The sequence below is a fragment of the Acomys russatus genome, chromosome 6 (assembly GCF_903995435.1).
Source record: "Acomys russatus chromosome 6, mAcoRus1.1, whole genome shotgun sequence".
NCBI classification, from domain to species: Eukaryota; Metazoa; Chordata; class Mammalia; order Rodentia; family Muridae; genus Acomys; species Acomys russatus.
Genome location: NC_067142.1, coordinates 73,412,320 through 73,439,233, shown reverse-complemented (window position 1 = coordinate 73,439,233; position 26,914 = coordinate 73,412,320). Strand labels below are relative to the sequence as shown.

General features: G+C 46.9%; 1 protein-coding gene across 1 annotated transcript in view; it reads right to left on the bottom strand.

Annotated features, from left to right (window-relative positions):
• The window catches only part of Kif26b (kinesin family member 26B), a 405,568-nt gene that overhangs the window by 59,877 nt on the left and 318,777 nt on the right, over positions 1-26,914 (bottom strand). The window contains exons 6-8 of the mRNA XM_051147982.1: positions 7,694-7,900; positions 3,283-3,376; positions 1,787-2,049 (exon numbers count right to left, since the gene is read on the bottom strand). Of these exons, the coding sequence (XP_051003939.1) occupies positions 1,787-2,049; positions 3,283-3,376; positions 7,694-7,900 (564 nt within the window). The remainder of the gene's footprint in view (positions 1-1,786; positions 2,050-3,282; positions 3,377-7,693; positions 7,901-26,914) is intronic.

Here is a 26,914-nt window from a genome sequence, read left to right as displayed (position 1 = left end):
CAACTCTAAGTCTTAATAAAGACTTGTTCTGCCAAGTTGCTTCTGTTACAGTATTTTATCATAGCAACAGAGCAACGTATTGAAGCAATGTAGAAGCACCTAAATACTTGGAGGTCTTATCTGTATTTAAGAGACATCTGGTTTTACTTTAGCTTCTGAAGTTATGCTCAGGGGAAACCCACATGTAGTTAGAAAAGACACAGTGAGCATCATATCTAAATTTCATGAGAACCCTGGGCCCGAATTCCAGTGCTCCCTTTTGTGGTAGAAAGGACATCTACTTTTTTGTTTTGTTGAGACAAGTTCTTGCTCTTCTTTAAACTCCCTATCTCCTCTCCTGAGCGATCTGACAGGTGTGTGCCTGATTTAGCTTTGATTTCTCAAAGAACTGATTTGCAACATGTCTTTGGGTTGGTACAAATTACGACAATTTTCTACCCTGACACCAACCAGACCTATAATTTCAAGCTGTGGGAAGCAATAGTTGGTGCAGGCAGGATATGCAAGCTAAGAGCATCTTTAAAGTCCTTGAACTTCGAAGGGATTTTTTATCGGATGTGTGCTTTTGAACTTACTATCAGACTTAAACTAAAGAATTATAGGCATTTTAAAGAGGAGTTCCAAGAGGCCATTGCTTTCTTCACATCTTATTCCATTAGACAGAGCTGTACTTAAGAGAACCTTTGTCAGTAGACTCAACAATGATCCCAAGTTATCACATGTTTGAGAGCCTCGGTCCCAAGTTATCACGTGTTTGAGAGCCCCGCTGAGCTTGCTGCAGGAGCAGCGGCCAGGGCACTCCTGCATCTAGCATGGAGGCCATGCAACCACAGCTGAGCATATGCTATGCTCCAGTGCAGCAGCTCCCTGGATCATATGGACGTGTTAGAAATGCACATTGCAAAGCTTTACCTCAAGTGGAATGAGAAACTCTCGGGGAGGAGGCCAGTGATCGATTTCAACAAGTCCTCCAGGCAGCTCTGATGCACACTACAGAGATGTCTAAAGGAAACTGGAAGGGTCTGGGTATCCTGAGCAGAGGCTGAGCAGGGCTGGGCTCCGAGAGATGGATAGAATACTGCCTTGGGGCATCCTCAGCCACGGAAACAATCCATCTGGTGGAAGGCGGGCACTTATCGGAGACACCTATCTAAAACAGGAGGCATAATGGGGAGCCTACTGCCGGAGAATGGCAGAATTGACCTTCTGTATATAAAGCAGGGGAGCCCCTAGAGTCATCCCCATGTTAAACAGCAAAGGGAAGACACTCAGAACAGGCCTGCCTTCGCGCAAAGGCAAACACGATCTCCTCTTGGCTTCCATGCTTCTAGCAATTATATCACGGTTCTAATTAGAAATCGGTTATTAGTTTTTCCCACAGCACTGCTAATCCGGCTGTAAAGCAGTGCCCGAGACGGTTTATAGAGCCATAAACAGCCCAGCAATGGCTGCAGCTATTTGTGCAGTGCAGTAAATATTTCAGTTTGTTGTTAAACAAAAGAAAGATTGTGCTGGTTTTTTTTTCCCTTTCTTTCTTGAAAGAGGCATCAAGAAAGTGGATTCAATTTCCCCCCAAATGCTATGACAATTGCAGTCCCTGCTTATTGTCAATTAGATTCAAGGTACAAATATTTAGGTTGGGTGAGCAGATGGCCCCACAGCTGCAGGCCGTAAAGTTCCAGTCCACTTTAAAGTAAACACTCATAAGCCTTTCCCAGTTTACGTGGTAAGTGATTCCAGGGCTGAGTTGCCCCATCCTCCAAAGCCAAGCTCCCAAAGCAGTCACCTGTGTGCCGCAGATGGGGTCCTCACAGAGGTACACGCCTGGCGACTGTCCGTCCTGTAGGCTGCCCGTCGCCACTTCGGAGAGCAGGTCTCGAAGGTTCTCCTCTTTCCCCCACACCTCAACAGCTGAGATCCGGACTGAGAATCGGGCCCCGGTCTTCTCTTTGCGTTCATTGATCAGCTTGAACAGCCAAGAAATGGCGCACGGGATAATGCCCAGGTTCTGCATGGAGTCATCCCTTCCAATCATGGTGTAGGATTTCCCTGTGGGAGCCGGGGAAGAAAGAGACACAGTTGGAGTGGCCAGACATCACTCGTTAGAGCCTCAAAACAAAACAAAACAAAACAAACAAACAAACAAACAAAACCAGATGCTGAGGACACAGGAGGAAGGCGTGCGGGGAATGGGAAGAAGGCAAAGCAAAGGAATAAAAAGACCAGGGGGGAAAAAAAAAAGCAACCGTTTCCTTATGCTGGTGACTAAACAGCTATAAAAGAATGTGAGAGCCCAAACAGATGACAAGATGAAATCACAAGGTACCTTGCAGAGGACCTCGGACATCATGGGCTCGCTACTTCCTGCAATGTTCTGCATGAAGTAGGAAGCAGGGGCTTTTCATCACGGTTACAGCCCTTTTTATAGCCACCCCACAGATTAAATCCACACACGCGTGCTTTATATTCTTTCTCGAGTTAAATGCTGTGTGTGTTTTTTTTTAATAGCGTGAGCAAATTCCATTAAAACCAGGACCCCTGCTTTGATCTGTGATCAAGAAGTGAAGAAAGGAGCAGGGTGGGGAGTGGGGGTGGGGAATGGGGGGTGGGAGGATGTAATGGCCTCTCTGTCACAGGGGCTGGGCCTCTGTGGCCTCTGCAAGGCCTCTGGGAAGATCTCTTCTACGGAGGAGCACGCTTTTGAGCTTCCCAAACTGCTAATTCATTCTGTATGTCAGACAAGGCCTCGATGGGGGGAGGGTGGTAAACAGGTGACCACAGGCCAGTCCTGGGAGGGGAGTTAAGCCAAGCCTTTGCAGGGCTGGCTGGTGACTTTCCCACACGCTGAAGCAGGGCGGAGTCCTCACAGGGCTGGATGTTGGCAATGAGGGCAGCTTTGGTTTGTTCTCCCATGTGGGGCTCTGCTTGGAGAATCCTCTGTTGGCGCCACCCACCTGAGTTGGCTTCCCAGACATGCCCTGTTCAAGACATGTACACCTTTCCTGCTTACTTTCTGGGCATGGCTATGACCTAGACGAAGTAGGAACACTCTTGTTACCCCACTGCTCCCCTCTTGGACTTGATGCTGTCCTACATGACTAGGTGCCCACTTAGGACCGACACTTGCTTCAGAGTCAGGTATGGTTATCTGTTATCGTTCAGTTTGGCACCAAAAGAGACCTTAGCCCTTCCTTTCATCGAGGACTCTAGGACTAATATTGAAACATGAATGAAGTGACAGGAAACCTAACGAGCAGCGCAAGAGGTCAAGTTTTCACTCACCGAGCTTGGCATGGCCAAAACAGAACACACAGCCGTCGGCTCCGTTTACCACAGACTGGATTACCTCAGCCACAGTTCCGGCACACACTTCAGCCTGGAAGACACAAGAGGAGGCACAGTGGTAAACGCACTATGTAGCACCATGAGGCACCTCGATGACACAGAAATGGGTTTGCCTTCCTGGGGCGTGGAGGCTTCCTGTCACCACATTCCCAGATGGACCAGCCTCTGCCACAGAACTCTGAGGGGACTCAGAAACCTTAGAGGCCTTCCACCCATTGCTGGCCTGTGCACGAAAGGCATTGATTACAAAGCTCCCTTCCACTAAATGGTAACACTCTGCAGCCTTAAAGTAGGTGCAGGCTGCAGTGGGAGAATGGCATGGGCTCTGTCACCTATCAGTCCTAATCTAGCACATTGGGCAAGGCACTCAACTCTCTCTTGGTCCTCTGTCCACTAGACTTTACACACACACACACACACACACACACACACACACACACACACACACATGCACACACAGAGACACACACACATGCACACTTTCTGAAACACGCTAGTCACATCGGAGGGGAAAACATGATTGACGTTTCAGGACAGAAACCCCAAATAACATCTTAGCTCTAACAGAATCGAGAGCTTCTAGATGGACATCTGCTTTCTCTCCATCTCTTCTTTCTTTGCTCACGTCCCACTTTTGAAAACATTTTTTTTCTACACATAGACCCACTACAACCAGCATCAGTTACCACACATCAACATGCTATTTATTATTCTTTAGCTGAGTCGTGCCTTCGGCGTGATTATTACAATCTTTACACAGAGACCAGGTTCTTGGTCACTTCTTTGCATCTCTTCATTGGTGCTCGATGACAGCGCATGCTGTAAGCTGAAGGTCAATGGTGGGGACCACCTCAGAGATTTGGAAACTCTCCAGTTAGCATCTGAGACTGCCACCGCGGCAGGACGACAGGATTACTTTCCATGTCTTGTTGCTTTGCCTTCACATCTTTCTCAGGGGGCTGGTGGCAGAGCTCACAGGCCCCGAGAGCCGTCAGTCGCTGGGGGCTCTGCTGCCATCAGAGTAACATCTCCCGGTGGGAATCTGAAAGGACGCAGCCTGGGCCGTGAGTGCAGTTATTCAGCTCCGTGGTGCAGCTGCGCAACGGATCTATGTATTTGGAAATCAATTTTCTCTCCCAAACTGAAATTGAAAAACCGCACTCCCAACAGTAGTCAATTGCTCAGGGGTGGAGGCCTCAGCCAAGGGGATGGAGGGATGGGACTAGGCGAGGAGCATGAGATTTTATACAACTTCCAGGCAACAAGGGCCAATACCGCAGTAAGGCCGAGACTGAAGCAGTAGAGGTTCCCTCAAATTCACCAGAGTTGTCTCTTCCAGAGCAGGAAGAAGTTGCTGCCCATGAGCCTGATTTTGAGTATGAAAGGAGGTGGGGGGTCAGGCGACTGCCAGCCACCTTGGCCACACACAATATGAACTATCGGAGTCTTGTCACTAAGGAGAATTTTGGTTATGTGTGGAACAAACGGACATTGGAGTCACCAGCACTGAGGTCAAGGGGCAGTAGAGACGTAGGGGTGGCCTCATAGGGTGCAGGGGGCATCCACATGCTCCCTTATAGGGCTTCCGTTTAGCTGTTCAGAGAGAAGAGAAGGACCAAAGAGTTGCCCATGGCTGACAGTGACCCCTGGAAACTCCCTGATGTTCTTCCTCATAGGCCCAGGGAAGTCTCCCTGAGCACGTGGCCATGGCAGGGACAGCTCTGCCCGAGATCTTACTAACCCACAGGTCTGAGTCCTCTCCACCCATCCCTAGGCCAAGGCTAGCAGACATTTCTCCTATCAGTGGGTAGCCAAAGCTGCCAAGGCTGCATGAGGGTAGCAAGGATGGCTCCTGAGGGCAAGAAGGAACAGGACACTCTTACTGTCAGGGAGTTGATGGTCTTAGAATGAGGAGGAAAGAGTCCGAAGATGCCTGGGGCCACCACGCGAAAGCTGTTGCACAGGTAAGGACCTGAGAGTGGCTCTTGAATCTAGGCCAGTAGAATATAGTGGAAATAGCAGTGCCAGCGCAATTCTGAGCCAGCATATCTAGGCCATGGACACTACCGTGTCCACAAACTCAAGCCAGTCTGCTGGATCTGGCTTAGGGGTAGTTGGGGAGGACTCAGGCCTGTAGGTGAGTAAGACCTTGGGCAGACCTGTCCCTGCCACGGCTGTGTTCTCAGGGAATGTGGGGGCGGGTCCTTCCTGCTTCTCTGGGCCTATGGGGGAGTTTCCTGGGAAACTTAGTCCTTGGCAATACAGATGCAACAACAGATGACCCAGACAAAGCCACACTGCACACTTACTCATTTACTGCCTTGAGACTTAAGGGGTGCTGACCCTGTGGGGTTGACCTGACTACAACTGGTGGTATCAGATCGACAACTGTGATGGCAGACAATGTCTATTGAGCACCTGCTGTCCTCACAGCCTAATGAGGTGTATATATTTGGCATAAAAGGCCATTGAGACCCAGAGAGCTGAAAGTTGTGCCCAATGACTGAGCAGGATGCACTACAGTTAATGGGGAGGTGGTGGGACCTCGGGGGGGGGGGGGAATCTCGGCTTAGGACAGGAACTAAGGTGACAAGGCTCACCTGTGGAATCTCAGTTTACTTGTCTGGTGTGAAAAGAATTTAAAATGCCCCACTCTACCCAAGAGATTTCAAGGGAGAATCCATGGCTTAAGGTACATAAAACCTCTTGAAAAACACAAATATATAGAGGAATTTATGCTATTAGACACCTGAGCAAGCCAGAACATTCTGAAATCTGTGAAAGTGTAGCTTTGAGCATCTTGAGCCTGGGAACCAAGTAAAAAGCGTGAACAAAGACTAGCAATAAAAATGGCTCTTTTTTTTTTTTTTTCTGGAATAAATCTAAAACTCATTAATAGTCCAGGCGTAATTTAGGCTCTGCTTTGAAATCCTTACAACTTCCCCAGATAGCTTTTGAAAAGTTTTACCCCTGTTAATTAAATTATTTGTAGACTATTTATTAGCCCCAGTGTCAGGCTTAAATTACTGAACCCATTGGGTGGTACGACATAAAAATTGAAATAAATAGAGAAACTGCAAAACTTAATCACAAAGGGCCTTATATTCCTATGATAAAACCTGGGAAACGGATGCCCAGCCTCTCAGTAAATGGTGCCTACATGCACTCTTGCCTGTTGGTGGAAGATAGGAGTCACACAAACACCAGTCACCTCTACAACCATATATAACATAAGGAACATTATCATTCTGTAAATGGTAACTACTGGTGCCATGATCCCCAGGTCGGCTGTAGCCTTAGCCATCATACTGTAGAGAGTTTAAAAAAAATCTAGGGAAGCACTTGAAGTTTATCAGGCCACCATCTAGCTATACCATTCTTTATTCACATATAAATACATTCATTTGTTTTGCGCATTGAGGTATGAACCCGAGGCCTAACTTGGTCAGACAGCAACAGATGACTGATACCACTAGGTCTTCAAGTCCACATTGCTCCACTGATTCTGGCTACAGGCTATACCTCAGCCTTAGTTTCCCTACTGAGCACTCTATTTCCTCACAGGGACTATAGTCCTGCCTTCCACATCCCATGGTATAGGACTTTAATCCAGTTTCCCTTGTTATATGGCCAGCCCAAGTCCAGGTGGGAGTTGAGCCCTTATGGGTCAGCTTATGGCACTTTATTGACAGTTACCTCCAACTTCTGTTAGTTTCTTATAAATAACTGCCTTGGTTTTTCTTCTCCTCAGGCATATATTTATGTGTTTTAAAATAATGTGTGTGTGTGTGTCTATACATGTCTCTGTGTATGCAACAGTATACATACATGAGTGAATATGTATGGAGGCTAAAGGTTGATGTTGTTGGTGTTGGGTTCTCTCTCTCTCTCTCTCTCTCTCTCTCTCTCTCTCTCTCTCTCTCTCTCTTTCTCTCTCTCTCACCATGATCTCTTGTGGATCCTGGAGCTCATCCATTTGTTAAGACTACCTGACCAGTGAGCTCCAAAGACCTACTACAAACGTGCACCACCATGCATAACTTGTTGTATGAGGGCTGGGGATCGAACCCAGGTCCTCATGCTTGCATGGTAAGCACTTTACCAACTGAATCATGTCTTCAGCCCTCCAAGGATATAACTTGTTGAAACCCCAGCACACATGTTCTGCCCAAGGAAACTACCACATCAGCAACTCAGAAGAATTGGAGTATTCTGTGGGGCTCAGAATGGCTTCCTAACATAGAGATACAGATGGAGAGACTTGGCCATCAGGGTATCCCAGGAGACGTCCTACCACCCGCACTCCCTTAATCAGCACTAAGTGAGCCTGGAGGGGACATTGACTCACCTGAGAGGCATCTTGTGGGAAGACTGCATCAAAGGCGAACATCTTCGGAGGAACCTGGCTGCTTCTCTTCGGGAAGGCATTTTGACCTCCACAAGTCAGGGGGTCATACAAGGTGATCTGCTTCTTCCGTGGATCCACCTTCAGGAAAGAGCTGGACTCTGAGGTATCTCGAGCTGACGTGGAACAGATCCGCAGCATGACTTTCACCTGTTAACACCAAGCATGGATTAAAGAGCTGCCTGCTTAATGAGGGAGTGGCCTCCTGCACTCGGCGGCATGAATATTCACGGCAGTAGTGAACTTTCTCATGACACATTATGGCGAAATGCACAAGGCATCGGCAAGCTAACCCTCACAGGGTCACGGGAAGGCTGGCTTATTTTATAATTACCAGGTAGACTGTTTTGATATGCCCATTACTTTAATACAGAGAAGGCGAACTGTGTTCTTTGTCTTCCTATTAATATAAATTAAAAATTAACTGTGCCCTGGTGGCCCAATTACATAGATGAAAAGCTAATCTGGACTGTCAGGCTATAGGGGCTGGTGAAGTTCCCTCGAAGCTCAAAGATCAATAAACCATGCACATAAAAGTTAGCTTCATAATTTACTCCCCAGCTCGGCTCATCGGGGCTCTGGGAGACAAAAATCCACAGTTATTAGTGTCATCATTAAAGCTCCATGAAATGGCTGGTTTTTAATGGCCAGTATTTGAAATGCGTTCCAAGGGGCAAGTGTGATAAAAGATTGGTTTGCAACATGTTATGTGGGATTCCATTGCGTGAGCATGGAGAAGCCTCCTTTGTGGGGATGGAAGTGTGTCTCAGTTGGAATCAGGAGGCAGGACACTCTAACCCACATTCAGAGTCATGGGGCACTAGCATCTCTAGTGCTCATGACCAGCCCCACTCCACCCCATGGCTAAGGACAGTGGCAATCACTGAAACTGACCGCCTGCTTTGTGGGCAGAAATCAAGCTGAGTGAAGGCCAGCACGGATCTGGAGGCTACAGTCCTGGGAGATGGACTCAGCTTTTTTTTTTTTTTTTTTTTTACAATGTTGTTTTATTCAGCACAGTATGTGATGGTCACTTTCTTTGAGTATTTACTGTGTTTCCAGCATTGTGCTAGGCATGGGGAGGCACATAATGCATAGGGCAGGCCAGACAGCTGCAGAGGCAATTTTAATAATTTAATGTGGCAAATTGTGAATGCCTGAGGATGATTTCTAACTCTTGTCCTCCTTGTCTGACTATCTGTTTGTATTGATGAAACTTCCTTCATGCTTGGGGCAAGGAGTGGTGCTAGTTTTTTGTGTTTTTTTGTTTGTTTGTTTGTTTTTGCAGGTGCTTGTGGGTTCCCATGTGTGTGAGTACAAATGAATGTGGTTGCGCATTTGATGTTGAGTGTCTTCCTTGATCACTCTCCACCTTATATATTGATGAAGGGTATATTATTTGAACCCAGATCTTGACAATTCGGCTGGTGTAGCTAGTCTACTTTCTCCAGGCACCCCGCCCAGATCTCTGCCACCCATCTGCTGGGATGGCAGGTGCCCACCTAAAATTAACCTGGGTGCTGCAGACTCTCATTCTGGTCCTTGTGCTTCCATGGAAAGTTCCTTACTGGTCCAAACCATCTCCCAAGCCCTTGGTTGTACATGTTTGAACAAAACATCTCAAACATACAGAAACATTCGGAGAATAAGATGTACCGTGCACAGTGCAGTGAGGCCGTTCTCTTGTCTATCTCAGCCCTGTTTGCTGAAGCCTGTGAACTAAATGTCAATGTATGAAGATTAACCATGGATAATTCCAAGGTGCCAGGCTCAGCAGATGTCACGTGTCATACCCTGCCTGTGCGTCTCCTTATAGTCCATACTCTATTGTGAGTCAGAGACCAGGTGTCATGGTGATAGGGTGTGGTTGGCCTCCCAGGGTTCAAAACGTGGTTATCCTGTGTGAGACCACAGATTGCTTCCTACCATTTGGAGGTGAGGGCCTGTGCCACCATCTACACGATCTCATTTCATTCCCTTAAGGACCCAGGGCATGGTCACACTTGTCCGGATTTTACAGGAGGAAGTGGATGTCACACACTGTTGTGTTGTTTTAGCCTCACTCTGTTGCTGTAATAAGACATTCTGTCTGAAAGCAGCTCAGAGGAGGAGAGGATTTCTTTGGCTTGCACTCCCTGGTCACAGTTCATCACTGAGGGGAGTCAAGGCAGGGAATCGAAGCAGGAAACTTGGGGGAACACTATTTGCTGGCTCGCTCTCTGAATCACTTGTTGGCCCAAGCTTGTATAATGCAAGACAACCTGCCTGGGTGGGCTAGGCCCTTCTGAATAAATTAGTAATAAAACAATCCCTCATAGACATGCCCACAGACCAACCCAACAAGGACACTTAATGGAGACTCCTTATTTGGGTGATTCTAGGCTGAATCACGTTGACAGTTGATACTAACTGGGGCACACACCTCGGCCCATGCTACCGAACTTGTTGACTTATAGGGCTGGGCCAGATTTATCTCTAGGGCCTCATGGTCTCTTCTTCTAGCTTCTACCTCCCATGGTGAAGCCTTCTAGAGCCTCACTTTCCCCATCTGTATGATAACGACGGCTGCCTTCCAAAACTGATGTGCGACCTGTGTGAGCTGCCGCATGCGGCAAGGTGCTGAATGTGGAGCACGGCGCACAGAGGACTCAGTTCCTGTTCTCCTCAGTTCTGGCTCCCTTTATCTGCCTTCCTCTGGACCACGACGGACTATTAGTTTCCAGTGATGGTGCTGATGATGAAGATCCAGAACACCTGCCTTGGATTCTGGGTACCATGTCACACAAAGAGGACCCAGGATAGATACTTTAGGTAGAGCTAGTTAGTAAGCACAAGACATGGCTAGGATCCTAGCAGGACAGCACTTTTGAGTCCCGTAGCCACTGTGTACTGGAAAAATAGCTACTGGGTCACGCCCTCGTCCCCCATCACTTTCTATCGCCTGATTTTGACTCTACTCACGTATAGGTTTTTCCCAGTTACACAGCGTTATCCACACAGCTACTTCCGAGGGGTAACTGGGCCCCCAGGCTTTCTGTGAGTGCTTCCTCCCCCCAACCCAGCTATGAACCACACAAGTCAGGGGGTGCTGCGACTCCAGGCAGAACTGATGGAGCCTCATGGCCCACTGCTTTTCTATTTTGCAATTTTGCATGCCATTTCTAGGTAACTGGAGGTGCTGAATGAAAATGCGAGCCAGGCTAGGCAGAAGCCCACATGGAGAAGAAGGCAGGCAGGCAGGCCCTGGATCAGCCAGCCATTTGAAGGAGAAGCATATGCCTGCATCTTAATGAAGCACATGGTCTCTTTTCTGCAGACGAACTGAAGACCCTGCCTTATGTCCTGCTAAGGAGATACACAGTTCTTTTTAAAAAAAAAAAAAATCATTGAACTCAGAGCTAGGGAAAATGCCACACTTCATTCTTTTCTCTGCAATTCATTTAAATAAATGCAAGATTTTTCCCCTTCTAGGAAGGAAATTGGGTTTTTCTGCTTCGTGTCCTTTTTGTCATTATTCCTTTAGTCCCACCACTCCACTTCCTGCTAATCCTCTGTAATTAAAGAGCTTAAGAGACACCACTTATGATCAAGAAAGTCCCTCGGACTTCTTGCCAGGAGCCCTTGCTTTTGTTACAAACACTGTTAGATTCTTGGCAACATCTTTGACCCTGCCCTCCACTCTGTTCCTCCTGGAGAGCAGGGCCTGCCATACACAATTACAGCCTAGCTCAGGTCTCAGGGTCAAGGCCACAGTCACTTCCAAGAGCAGACCTGGCACAATGACATCCAGAGAACTAAAGGGACAGTCTGAGTGTTGGAAAGGAGGGGCATACACCCAGAGAGGGGAGGCAGGACCAAAGTCCCCTCTGGTTGGGAGCCACTCTGCCTCATTTGTCTAATTACTCAGTGGTTGGTGTGAGACAGCTGTTGCTCAGGGCAGCCACTGTCTTTATGTCTTGCTCATTAATCTTTTCAACACTTGCAGGTGGATGGCATCCTGAGGCTGGAAAGAAAGGGATTGCGAGACGCTCATTGAGAAGGCCTAGCGTCACTCAAGCTGCACACACCTTCTATCAGTGCGAAGGCGGTAGCCGGCTGCCACCCGTCTTATTGAAGGCTAATGAGAAGTGGGCTCTGCAGTCACTTGCCACCACTATTACATGTGGTTGTGGTCAGCAGACACTGTTGTTGGTCCCTAGTCAGCATGGCACAGACCTAGTGAGACTCTGTTGTCTGTCTTCCCCAGAAGCTGTGGGCCTGGAGGCCTGGGTTCAGCCATCACTCTCGGGAGGGCTTTGGGCAGGCAGTGAGCCCCTCAGCAACCAGAAAGGCTACATAAGATGATAAGGGGCAAAGAAGTTCCTTAAGTGAGCATTCACAGTGAAAGCTCTCCATGGACAAGTGGAAGGTGAGGGACTGCTCGGCCACTTGGCTGTAATCAATGCTGGGTAAAAAGGTGTTTTCCCCACTCAGGGTCATAGCATCAGACCAAACCACTGCGTTCTTCCAATCCTTTACGTCTCTGGACTCTAATTCCCTTAACATAGACTTGTAAGAATCAGCTCAGTAGAAACTGGTCAAGGTGTAGATGCAGCAAGCAACCCTAACTGCTGTGCAGCAGCCTTTTGGTTTAAGGGCTAAGGCTGTGTAGTGGCCTTTGGCTAAGGCTATGCAGTGAGACTGTCTCAAAAAAAAAGGTAGGTTTTTCAAAGGCCACCACAGGAAGAATGGTGGGCAAAAGAGGAAAGATTGCCAGACGAGAATCTAAAAGCAAGTGGAGTGGGGTTGCTGGGTATCTCAGTGGTCAAATGCTTGCCTAACATAAAGAAGGTCCACAATGCACATGCACATTCACACATTTGCATGCACACGCATACACACACACACACACACACACACACACACACACACACGAGTGCACACATGCACAGGCACACATCCACATGCTAAGAAGTCATCAATTTAGATAACACAACAAACCACAAAGCTTGGCAGTAGCTAATTCCAACCACAGATCCAGTTTTGTCCACATTAGGGCAAGTGGCAGGGATGGGACGCCAGGATTCCTAGTGGAGGCAGGCGACAGGAATATGATTACGCTGTCCTCAGCCTCACATGTGGGTTGAAGGCTGAGCTGAGGGGGCTAACCCCTGTCTAGGAGGTGGAGGGTGAAAAGCAGGGCCATGCTGTCCTGGGGATAGATCAGGCGGCCTTTCCTGGCTCCCTCTTATTTTAGGTAAGATCCAGCTGTGAAAAAGAAAAACTTAGAAGGCCACAGAAGAGTCCATTGCTTCTAAGGGACACCTTTCCCTCCTCACGGGCATGGGCTTTGATGGACACAGAGCAAACCTGGAGTGGGATTGGGTTCTCACCCAGGCATCACCACCAGTGCATGGTGCGTGGGCCTGGGCATCCATCCTTATCCTCCATGCTCCCTCCCTTGACAGACAGACAGACAGAAAGACTGCTTATGAAGTGGCACACAGAACAAAATAGTGCAGTCAGCTCCCCACGCCTGCAGTGTCCACCTGCGTTCAATTAACCAGATTGGGAAGACCCAGAGGAAAAAAATCATATGTGTACTAAACATCTAGACTTCTTTCCTTGTCATCGAGTCCCAGATGCTACAGTAGCAATGTACATACTAACTGTCTACACAGCAGGCACATGACGCCATATGTATATTGTAACTGATGAAGACATAACTTTAAATGCTCAAGAGGATCGGAAAGGTTTTTTGGAAATATTGTACCATTTTATATGTGGGACTGGAACATCCATGCACTGTAGAATATGCAGGGGTCCCCAGGCTCAGTTACCCAGAGATACTAAGGGATGGCTGTATTATCTTCAGGAAAGAAGAAAGGTACAAATTTGGGAAGTGGGGGAGCAGTAGGATCCTTTCCCTCAGATCTACTGCTATAAAACAGACTGTGTACATCAAATTAACAGCAGATGAGGATGGGGCAAAAATTCAGTGGATAAGAACATTTGCTGTGCAAGTACGAGGACCAGAGTTCAAATCCCCAGCCCCATGTTAAAAAGTCAGGCATGATGGTGTGTGCCCCTGTCACTTCAGCGTTAGCATGGGGGTGGGGAAGAGGGGAACGACAAATCTGGAGAAGTCCAGTGCTCACTACCTGGGCAGCCTCACCTGAGTCAACTTCTGGCCTCTGTGTGCTTGTGCACACCCCCTCCACCACACGAAAATATTAGAAAGCGAAATTAAGCACACACATACAAAGAGTTGTGATAAAAATTAATTTTCTCCTACCTCCCATCAAAACTAACCTTTTATAAAGGTGAGTAATCCATACGAGATTTGATCTGAGCGCCTAAGGGCTAAATGAGATATGTTTTATATTCATCCCTTCCTTCTCTGTCTGGATCAGGCAGTGGGATGAGTGTGCTCACCCTATCTAGGGACAGTGCCTTGGCCACATCCTCGATGATATGGGGAAGATGGGAGACCCAAAGAGTATATACCTTCCAGAACACACAGCATCTACTGGATTAGGATAATAGCAGCCTTCCACAGCCATCCGTGCTATGACATTCTGACAAGCACATGGTAAAAGACATTGATCAAGTGCCCGTTTCTAAAAACTCATTGCAAGGGATTAAGGATGCAATTTCCCAGCCATTATTTAAAGAGCCCCCTTCTCTTTAAATACCATAATGTAAGATTAAATTGCTAGCCTGACATAGGGTACTGCACTTCACCAATATGAAGTTTTTTTTTCCACCTCTTATTTACTCAAGATGTCTCCTTAGCTTTATAGATGACTGGAAATAACATTAAAGTAAATTAAAATCAAGTTTCACACAAGATGATAGTTATACATTTCCCTGATAAAATTTCTAAAAGTGATATAAATTTGTTCTTTTTTGTTGTTGTTGTTCTTAATCTCTCTGTGTCTCTCTCCCTTTGTCTGTCTCTGTTTCTCTGTGTCTCTGTCTCTGTTTCTCTCTCTGTCTCTCTGTGTCTCTGTCTCTGTTTCTCTCTGTATCTCTGTGTCTCTGTCTCTGTCTCTCTGTCTCTCTGTCTCTCTGTCTCTGTCTCTCTGTCTCTCTGTCTCTCTCTCTCTCTCTCTCTCTCTCTCTCTCTCTCTCTCTGTGTGTGTGTGTGTGTGTCTGAAGTTAGGTGTTTTTCTCAGTTACTTTCTGCCTTATTCTCTTGAGAGAAGGTCTCTCACTGAGGCCAGAGCTGTCACTGGTTTTTCAGCTGAACTGGCAATCTAGGTTGCAGGCACACGTGGCTCTGTCCAGCTTTTTACAGATGTTGTGGGTCTAAACTCAGGTCCCTATGTTTTTTGTAGCCAGCACTTGCTCCAGCCCTGAAATGGCTTTTCCTGGAGCCGGATCTCTATGACTTCATGAGACTGAAGGGGTCAACCATTATAGGATTGCAGAGCCACACCTACATGGACCTGGAAGACGGGAAGCACAGTTCAGCTGCATGTTAGGGGACCTGTTGGATTGAATGCCTTTGCATAAAAATGCAAAGCCATCCTCCAAGAAGTGTCCCTAGATTGTGGGGCTGTGTCCGCTTGGAGAGAGTCAGATTTGTGTGACGCATTTGGAGGTTAGAGGCTGAGATGCGCTCTGGCTTCCTGGGGAACAGTCTGCTCTGTGCTAACAAGAGCAGTTCAGTACCAGCACCCTTGCTACGACTTCTCCCCAAGTTTTACAGACCTTGCAGTTTAGTGGAGGCTCTTATCTGCTTTCCATGGGCTTTCCTCACAGCAGCTCTGCCAAGAAATTACCATTGCTGTTATAATTACCATGCTCCCTAGCTCCACACTGGGATTCCTGGGCCAGGTACTCCAGCAGCGTGCCCAAAGCCAACTGCTTAGCTGTTGCCTTGACCTGCTTCTCTTCCACGATGCATGCCGAGCTGATGAAGCACCCTTGGGGACATGGGAAGGAGCGGGCCAGTTCCTTCACTAAGTAAGGACTTAGCTTTTCAGAGGCACCATTAGGTGAGTTCGTGGGCTGTGCGGCGCCAGACAGCAAGTAATAAACAGCCACGCCATCAGAGGGGAGATTTACATTATTAAAGGCCAGGCTGGGGAAGGTGACAAGTGGGGGGCACAATAAAGCTAAGTGTGAGGGAGCATGTGAGAGACCAGAAAATGGAGTCTGCTAATGAGATGTACTCAACAAAGAAGTGCTTTGGGGAGTGTAGGGGGCCTAGAAGATCCCATAAAGCTCTTCATCAGGAGGCATCTGTCTGTCACCAGGAAAGCCTAGCCAGGGACTGCAAAACACATGGGGGGAGGAGAAAAAGCCCTTCCCTGTGAAGCGCTGCTAATGGCTGGCAGCTTTGGGAGCAGAGTCCCTCACACCAATTAGTAGACTTGGGAGAGAGCGGCCAAGCAGCTGGGGAGGGGACAGACACATCTCAGGGGCCAGTCTGTCAGAAAGAACTGGAACTCTGACAGTAGCCTATTTAGAAGTCACTCCAAGCCTTAGCTCATTCTGAACTCTGGATGAGCTGGTGTCAAGTTGCTCTAACCAGACGACCTAAGACAGACATCTTCCGGCCTGACGGAGGTGGATCGCGGGAAGTCTTCCCAGGAAGATTCATTCCAATGTCAAGGTCATCCACCATCAGTTTCCCCCCTGGGATTTGCGGGATGCTCAGCTGGCTGCCTGGGGCACAAGCTATGGATGGAGAAGGGCTCCTGGCTTTGGGACCTAAGTCCTTTGCTGATGTGTGTCTGTGGACAGGGGATTTAACCTCTTTGGTGTCTGGTGTATGTGCTAGTCACAAAAAGAACGTGGGGTTCTGCAATCATTATGGAGACAATGTCTACAGGGTACACACTTGGTAGCACTAGCCATTACTGCCTCACAGCCGTCACTGTGGTAACTGAGCCTGCTGAAGAGACCATGAGCTTCGAGGTCAGACACATTCATGCTATTGGTAGCCACGTGACCACCAATATGTTTAATAGCCTCCTCATCTCTAAATGGAGACAATTTAGTTAATGGCTGAACATTTTCAGGCATAATGCCCCAAACAGCCAAGTTTTCTATATAAAATAAAAAGTCTTCCCAAACCCATGTAAGGATGCCTTAAAACTGGACTTTTCAAGAATAACACAGGCAGAGGGAGCCAAGCTTCTGCCTTTTGACAAGAAAAGCTCGAGATGCCCTGTGCAGAATGGGATAACAACCCAGGAACACAGAAGGGGAGGAGGCCAGAGGAGCAAAGGTTTCTGTGCAAAAGGCCCTGCTTTTGGCCAGCCAATCAGCAGGTGGCCCCTTCCCTGCTCTGGACTGTATAAATTCTCAGTTGCCCATGGGTTGCGAGGCAGTTCTTGCCTTCCTGTTGTGATGACCACATACCACAACTGTAAAAACCAGGTTCCATAGCACTGGCTTCTGTGTACTTTGGACTGTGAGCCCTTGCTGCACATCACCTTTCTAAGGATTTGTATGGCTATGAGTCAAGTAATCGTGCACAACGCTAGGCACAAAGTCCTCAACACGTAGCGTCTGTCACAGGGAACTGCAGCCACGATGCGGTGGAAGAGCCTCAGGAACCTTCTCAGTGATCGTCACATCTGCCTTCCTCAGCTTATCCAGGAGTCCATCAGGCCACTCTTTGCCAAAGGTCACTCTTTTTTTTTTTTTTTTTTTCTTTTGCATACAGAATTTCAGTGAAAATGAAAGAGTCCCAATGACACAATGTTTGGCTCAATATTAAAACTTAAATGTCTTGTTGTTCTCAAAGGTGGCTTATCGTTTTTTCATACTGCTGTCGATTTTTTGTTTAAAAACATTTGTTTTTCTTACTTTTGAGAATTTCATGTATGAACACTGTATTTATATAATTTCTGCCCCATTTTCTCCCTTCCAACTTTCCCCATGCTCCCCTCAACTTCATGACCTCTTCTTTAATATTATTGTTTCATGCACACCATCTCACACACACACACACACACACACACACACACACACACGTATATGTAATACAGCCTGCTGCATTCCTGTAGTGTTGGTCATATGCATATGGGTTTAGGGCTGACCAGGATGACCTATCAGAGGCTCAATCCCTGGAGATGACTGAATCTCCCTAAGTAGTAATTTATCACCTTTAGCTCTTTATCGGGATCCTTGTGAGCCTTCCCCCATCCACACTGCTGTAATCATTGCATAGTTTTTGTTTAAGAGACTTTGCTCTTAGGAGTTCATGAGTCCCCCAGATTTCTATAGGAACTACGGTAAGCCCGGGCCTTCTAGTTCCCGCCCTTCCCTGTCCCTTCCTAGCTGATGACGACTGGAGATTTTCTGAACATTAAGTAGAAAAGAGACCATTGCCAGAAATAAGAAATATATAGTGATGCAAGTTTACAATCTCAGCTACTTGGAAGGCTGAGGCAGGAGGAGTAATCATTCAAGGTCTAATTGGGTCAGAGTGAGTTCAAGGCCATTTCCCACAACTTAGTAAGAACCTATTTCAAAATGAAAAAGAAGAGTGGGGCTTGGGATGTGGTTCAGTTGTACAGTTCTTACCTACATGTGAAAGACCCTGGGTTTAATCCCTAGCAATGCAACACATGCGTGCACATGTGTGCACACACATGTAAACACACACACACACACACACACACACACACACACACACACACACACACACATCCATCCCTTACCACATGTACTCAAAACAGCACTGAGAGAGCTTTTTTGAGAGAGACAACAACGGTCACTTCTTAAAGTTAGAGTTCTTTCAGATGTACTCAGTTTGGATTTTGGACATTTATTATCCATAAAAGGCCCATTTCCTACCAATGTTAATGCTACCAAAGAGCTAAGTGGCAGATCTGTTGCTACACAAGCAAAACTTAAGGTTGTGTCTGCTGACGCAGCCTTGGTTGTCACCGGAGAGCTGCTCTTTGGCTTGGAAAACAACAGGCAGGACAAGGGGGAAAGCTGTGTTTCCTTCTGGAACGCGCCATAATAAATGGAAAGTGTCAGCTCCTCTCAGGACACTTGCTTTGCTGCCTCTGGTACCTCACTGCTGGGTTCTTCCTGGTCCCAAGAATCTCAGTATCCCACTGCACCTGGCCTTTGACCTAGATAAACAAATAATAACTTATTTACCTAAAATAAAAACATCTACATCAACAATCACGTAATTATTAGGCATGACTCTTCCCTGCATGTATGCCTTTAGTCCATTTGCCTTATGAGACCATCTTTAGAGAACAGTATCTCCAGGCTGTATTGCACAGGCAGCTCCCAGGAGACAGTCTTGTTCCTGCTAGTAGCATGAATGAATGATAGCTGCCTGTGACCTGGTGTAAGGAGACCGGTGGGAGGGGGACATTAGTCTGGCTTCATGAAGCTGCCTAGGGACAAAAGGCAGGTATCTTAGACCAAAACCCACTCAGTTCACCATTCAAGCCTTTCCAGCTTCGTAGAAAGAGAATAGGCATTTGTCTCAGAGCCAGCTGGGAAGCTGGGGTTCAGTAGGGCTCTGGAGGCTTCCCTAGAAAGGCCAGGGGCATGTGTAGTCACAGATGCGCTGTCTCTGGAGCCTGAACCTCTGTCAGCTACAGAAGAAGAAAAGAACCAGGCAAATGTCCCAGGAGAGAAGACATCAGGGGGAGCCTTGAGGTCAAGAGAGTGGAGCCTGGATTCTGGATGAATTTAATTCCCACCAAAGCCTGATGTACGTTCAATAGATCACTGAACAAACAACATCCTCATGTCCATAAGGAGAGATGAGGAGGAGAGCAAGGGGCAGGGATAAAGACAGTACAGCATGTCTTGTTCCCAGATCCCTATTCCTTGTCAGGTCTTGGAGTTTTGACAATAAGGAAGAGTAAGAAAGTCCAGTAAAAAAAAAAAAAAAGAAAGAAAAAGAAAAAGAAAAAAGAAAAAGAAAGTCCAGTAACCAGCCACGGTTACCCCCCAGGTCTCCCCCCATCTCAAGGGAGAACCTCACGTTCGTAAGTGCACACATCCCATCTGCTAACTCATGACTGTGCACACAGCTCTACCCAGCCCCGATGCCAGGGCTGTTAGGGAGACAGACATGATAAAAGGAGATGGGATGAGGGAGGGGAGGGGCACACTGCTGTCTCTGCTTAAGGGTTTCTCTACTTTGTAGGTTTCATCTTGGAACTCAAACAACTCTCATCCTCAGCTCAGCTCCAGCAAGCCTTTTGCTTACTGCTGCCATCTCGTTGGGAGGAATAATGTAAGGCAGAGGGGAAGAACACGCTGATAAGAAGAGCTGAGTGAACCCCCAGCTGGAAGAAAGGAACTTGTGCCAATATGTCTCCTGTCACTCCCGACACCCCCTCACCTCAGGACCAGCTTCTGATGCCTGCAATTTCCTTGCGGCCCTCTGCCTTGGCAGACAGGATCTTGCTGGCAGCAGGAGATGAGTTCGAAGCTCATGGGCAGGTTCTAATATGGAAAATTATTAGCAAGATGTATGCTTTCTGTCTTTAACCATGTGCATGGAAGGTCAGCTAGAGGCTAGGGAGGGACGTTTTATAGCAACCATACCATTTGCTGGAGAGCAGGAGAGGCCTGCTCCCTGTGTGCTTGCTAAGAACCGATGATGCTAACAGCAGTAGCACAGAATTAAATTACAAGCCACTTCCCACAGTGGCAAACCTCCTCACCTAAAAGGCTGAGATGAGCTTTCCCTCTGTAACTGAGGGGATTTGGAAGCCTTAGGCGAACGGTAGCTGATCAGTAAATCTATCTCCTAAATTTGAGAGTTCCAGAGCCTTCCTAGCACACACGGAGTGAAGGAAATGTCAGAAGCAACTGTCCCCTGAAGGGTTGGATGGCCTCCAGCCACACTGGCCATACTATGAGTGCTAACTTCACCTCCTTGGCAGGTTCTTTTGTACCACTCGGAATCAGCTTCCTCAAAGACCAGGATGCAGATGCTGACAGAGGTTTTATTCTGGCACCGTGGAAATAGTCCCTGCTGCCAGAGAGACAGTCAAGCAATGTGACCTGGAGGAGAGGGTGGGTCCTTCCTCTATGTGAGAGCACACACCTCCAGGTAGCATGGTTTCTCCTTCTGTAAAGTAATGCTACCAGGGCCATGGGCTTCCTTCCAGTTTGGGCAGTAGGGCAGGTAAGAGTGAAAGCCTGCAACTTGTACATTTAAAGCACGGGATCTGAGTGTGAGTACTGACTGACGAGTGAGTACATGCAAGGCTGGGGAGCTGGCACAAGGTTGAGAAGACGAGACCTATGGAAATGCATGTCTGGGTGCTAGCAGCAGCCATGTGACACAGTAAGAGGGACAATAAAGCAGTCAACAGACAGGCAAACACTTGTTAAATGCTGATGAGTAACCAAAGCACTCTCCTTTACCTAGGAGAGCCAAGTGTGACAAGAGCTTTAGATTCTAGAAAGGAACCTCAGACAGATCTGCTTAAAAACACACAAGAAGAGACAGCTTGTTGTAAAGGACCATGCACAATCCCACAGGATGCAGGTGGGTCTGTCCTGGCTATATTGATGGTAGCTAGCAAGCAGGCTGACAGAACCATCTTTGTCTCCACGGGAGGAGGCAGAAGTACCGGCTCCTCCATCCAGGGGGCACCAACAGGATGCTTCGTCCTTTGGTCTCTGAGCCACTGGATTTGCATCCCAAAAGGATGCAACTTTTGGAAAAGTAAAGGCCCCAGGACCTGAACTCTCTGCAGAGGCATTTTTTGCTTTGTAAGCACAGGTTTCAGGAGACTGGTTTCATCGAGCACAGGGAGACTGAAGTTCTCTTACTTTAGGACAGCTCTGTAGGGCCTCTCCCCTGAGTTGAAAGACAGATTTCTGGGTCCCCTCTCAGTTTCTGATTCAGGCAGTCTTGGGTGGAGCCTGACGACAGGCATTTCCAGCCTCTTTCCACCTACATGTGGATTGTGTGGCCGTAGAGACATATTTGGAGAGTCACTGCCCAAAAGGCAGGCCAGCTTCATCCCGAAGAACTCAAAAGAGGCAGCTCTACTGTCAATCAAAACCAAAAATATCTGCGAGTGTTACATCTTAGGAAATGACAATCTTATCAATGTGTAAGATCTAGACACTCAAGGGATCTAGACACGCAGGGATCTGGTGGCTTAGTGGTAGGTCGCCCGCCTGGCACACGCTTGGACCTGGGCTCCCCCAGCACTGCAGAACAACAGAGCTGTAGTGACTTCTCACCACTCCCAGCTTTGTTTGAGGGAAACTGGGTTCAGTGTCGGCATTTGAAAGGATGACTGAGTGCAGGAGCGGTTCAGTCAAAAGTGGTACAACTCCTCCATTACACTCACTCTTCACCTTCATCATCATCATCATCACTGTTGTTATTGTTATTATTGAAGCATAAACTTCCCACAATAGAATCCAAAACAATTTTTTTTCTACAGCCTTGACTTTTTCTTTTTCCTTAAATAATCGCTTATTTTAATTCTTACTAAAACAATGCACATAGAAAATCAATATTAAAAGAAACTAACAACTATTTGAGACCATTCTTCTTCTTGGCATTGAAAGGATGTGTGTGTGTGTGTGTGTGTGTGTGTGTGTGTGTGTGTGTGTGTGTGAGTGTATGTATGTGAGGACACAAATTTGACTGTGTTCATATGTGTATATGTGCATGAAAGTATGACTGTGTGTTTTTATGGTGTACATATAACAAAATGTACACAAATATGTAGTGAATAAGTGGTATGTGACTGTGTGTGTGTGTGTGTGTGTGTGTGTGTGTGTGTCTGTGTGTGTGTGTCTGTATGTGTGTGTGTGTCTGTGTGTGTGTGTCTGTGTGTGTGACTGTGTGTGTGTGACTGTGTGTGTGTGTGTGACTGTGTGTGTGTGTGTCTGTGTGTGTGTGTCTGTGTGTGTGTGTATCTGTGTGTGTGTCTGTGTGTGTGTGTCTGTGTGTGTGTCTGTGTGTGTGTGTCTGTATGTGTGTGTGTGTCTGTGTGTGTGTGTGTCTGTGTGTGTGTCTGTATGTGTGTGTGTGTCTGTGTGTGTGTGTCTGTGTGTGTGTCTGTGTGTGTGTGTCTGTGTGTGTGTATGTGTGTGTGTGACTGTGTGTGTGTGTGTCTGTGTGTGTGTGTGTGTGTCTGTGTGTGTAAGAGTATGCTTCAGATAATGCTTAATGATTTTATTTGACAATTTTTAGAATGATATGGATACACAGTTGAGTAGGGCAGTGTGATGACTAATCTTGGTTGTCAACGTGTCAGCATCTGAAATTAACTAAAGCACAAGCCACTGGACCATTCCTGCAAGGTAGCTTCTTAATCAGATCATTTGGAGGAGGAACCACCCTAAATATGGACATCACTGTCTGGCAGCACCCCCATAAAGGACATGGAAGAAGGTGACTGCTTTTTCCCTGCTTGTTCTCATGTCTGTCACTACAGCAGCGCCCGCTCCCCCAATATTAGAACCTACTTCTTCGGGCTTTCAACAGTAGACTGAAGACCAGCACTCCCCAATGGCCTCTGGGCCTCCAATGCCAGAGTGAGACTGTAGAGAGGAAACTACTAGAGTCTGAGCTTTTCCCATGTGAGACAACTATAGCGAGACTACATGGGCTGAATCCTGTAAGGCAACCTAAAAAATCCCTCTTCAATATCAACTTATCTCTCTATCTATCTATGTAGATATAGATATTCATTCTATCAGATTGTTTCCTTTAGAGAAACCTGACTAATATGGATGCTCAATATTTATTTCATATGGAAAATAGATTTTAAAAGCAGGGGACTTAGGGTAATTTCACTCAGTCATAATTCCTCAAGATTGACATTTGAATTTGATAGAACCTGTCACTAAAAACATATGCCTGTCTGGATGGTGGAGAGCAGACACAATATTATGCATTGTTGGGTACATAAATACTGGCAACCTGCCAATGTGTCAACACAGAAAATAACGAGGATGTAACCCAGATTCATCCTGAGGCCCAATCAGGTACCAAGCATCTTATTATGATACTACCCATCTATGACATAGTCCAGACAACGAAGAACCCTTGGGCAGCACGGAAAGGTCAGCTGGTGACCTCCACCCAGAAAAAAAAATTGAATAAACTCTCATTCATAATAAGAAGCATTCATCTATAAACATGGAGTCATATAGGCTATAATGACTTTCCCTCAGAAGGTCGAGTTTAGAATGGGACCAGCTGGTGGCAGGTGGCTTGTGCTGGAAAGGCTTTCAGTGGGTTGAGCCCTGTGGCTGGCATTCATATTTGATGACTGCATGGCAGTGTGGCTATAAGTGAAACACACATTTCCAAATTAATAAGGCTGATTTGGGAGTATACTGGAGCCTGCCACTTACACATCTTGGCGGCCTATTGTCACTGACGGTACCTTTCACACAGCTGGCACTCGGTTCTGTAGGTCCAGGATATTTTTAAGTTGGGAGTTAGGAAGCAGGCTTGGAAGTAGTCAGAAATAGATCTTTACTGGGAAGGTTCTGGAGATAAAAGGAGATCTGAAGGAGGGGTGCTCTGTAAAGACCGAGACCTCAGATCCAAGCTTGGCAGTGTTGTGTAAGCGGCCCACTCAGACTCTCTCCTTTATAGATCTCTAGAGGTGGTGGTGGCTGGTGTAGGAAGGGGAAGGAGGCTTCACTGGGTGAATGTGGGATGCAGGAGGAGCCTGAAAGTACAGAAGAGATGAAGGTAAGTGTGTCTTGCGTGTGCCCGGGTGAGGAGTGCCGGGTTCTTTCATGCTTGGTCTCAGCTCACACATTTGGTCCAGACTTAGCATGGAACCACTGCTGGCTTATCTCTACTTTGCCCGCAGCTGCCCTTTCATGGAAGAGAGCTTAAAAAGCAGAATCACTCCCCTAAAAGTTTGAGGAAGATGATTCAACAAACAGGATTGAAGGCTAGCTGCCGCTCTATGATCCCTGCCTTTGCCTGTCTGCCACACTGCCTACTTGCAAAAAGGAAGCAATACAGCAGCATAAATCCTCTCTATCAAGCCAGCCAATTGCATATAAATTGTACACAAAACAGACTTTACCACGAATATATTTACGGCTGCCTTGGCAAGTTTTATGGAACTCTCTAGAGTCATTTTCCCCCACAAGCTCCTGTAGCTTAGCTCGCTAAAGCATACTTGAACACTAAAAAAAAAAAAAAAAAAAAAAAAAAAAAAAAAAAAAAAAAAAAAAAGAAAGAAAGAAACCTAAGCTCTGATTAAGTATAAAGGACCTTTAATTTTAGATTAATGCTCTGATAGGGTGTAAAGCAACTAAGTATTATGTAAATTTGTATTTGGGGGATTTTCCTAAAATCATAAATTATCAACTTGATGGATTGTAACAAGTCCTCTGAAACTGTTCTCTTATTCAAATCTTTACAGTGTAGTTTATTGACAGGCTGACAAATACAATGGCCCTCTTGGTGGGCACACCATAAATTCATGACTTGTATAGCTCTCTGTAAACAGACCTGCTGATCACCCAGCCAACTCAGGCAGGTTGGCACCAGGTGACATGAAACTTAACATCTCTCTTCCTTTGCGTGTCTGGTAGATGTGACTTCAAAGGTCATGAAGATCCTTGTTGGAGTCTGGGTAGAACCAGCACATAACCGTGCCCACTGGCATCCACGTTACTCCACCAACGAAAAGGAGTTGGTGCTGTGGGCAATTTTCAGACGATGTACCGGGGTCCAAAGAAGTAAAACAAGGTCTTTAAATCCAACACTCAGACATGCAGAAGACACCACTGGTTTTACGCCTTCTACCCTAAAGGTGCGTGAAACTGTGGACTCTCTAACTGGAAATGAAGGCTCGGAAGATGGAAACCCAGTTGGCCATCTTGCAAACAGAAGGCTCTGGGGCCCCCAATACCGGTCACAGCAGGAGTAGGAGAATGACTGCATTCTTTCAACAAACCTTTTTATTATGTATTTGTTAATCCGTCTACTCTCTACCAGAAAATCCCTCTTGTCCTTGTCCCCCTCTCCTTCCCCTCCTTCTCTTCCTCCTCCTTCTCTTCCTCCTCCTCTTCCTTTTCCTCCTGTTTCTTTCTTCTCCTCCTTCAGACAGGGTCTAGGTATGCACCCGAGGATGGCCTCAAATTCATGATCCTCCTGCCTCATTCCACTGGGTGCTAATATAGCATGGTAACAAGGACCCTTAAACACAGCACTTTATTTTTATTTTATGTGCACTGGTGTTTTGCCAGCATCTATGTCTGTGTAAGGTTGTCAGATCCCCTGGACCTGGAGTTACAGACAGTTGGGAGCAACCTGTGGGTGCTGGGAATTGAGCCTGGGTTCTTTGGGAGACCAGCCAGTGCGCCTAACCTCTGAGTCCTCTCTCTAGCCACCCCCACCCCCAGTAACTGCAAAACAAACAAACAAACAAACAAACAAAAAACCCAGCATGTTAAAGAACTATAATTTCTTTAGAAGTCCCATGGTGGCGTGAGTTCCAGGACCAGAAGAGCAGCCGTCTCCCAGGAAGAGACTGCTCACCTCATGGTTCTGGTAATTCATCTTACAGTAAATCCGCACCCACCCTCCTTCCTGGCCTTTGATTTTTCTTTTCTATAAATTGTCACTATAGGAAAGGCTACGATGAGCAGAGAGCCTGGTGAACCTTCTTCAAGCAGATCTCAGGTAGGGCTCCTGGGCACTTCAGACACATGTCTGAAGAAACAATGTTCTAAACGTCACTCAAGAGACCTGTGCCTTTAATACCATCACTTCTGAGAGTTCGAGGCCAGCCTAGCCTACGTAGTGAGTTCCATGCCAGCCAGGGCTGTGCAGTGAGTCCAAAACCCAAAAGGTTAACACTCAGGAGTATATAGTTTAGTTTCTCTGCTCATGTGGAATCCGTATTTAATAACCCAGCTGGCAAGTGGGCCAGAGTAATTACTGTGTCACTGCGTCCCACACAGCCGGAGCTGTCAGACATGGGCTGCTGAGAGAGATGGTGTGCACTGAAGAAAATGGATGAAAGAAATGAACCCAGGGTTTTCCTCCTCCCGGGCCTGTGTCACTCTAATGGCAGAACAAACTTCATGTTGTCGGTGGCAAAAGAGATTATTTGAAGTAGCCTTGAGCGACTTTGCCCATTATTACAGCACGGCAGGATGAGGAAGGGGGTCAGTGTGGAAATGATGACTGGGGCTTCTCTCCAAAGACAGAGTGTGGCAGGGCTG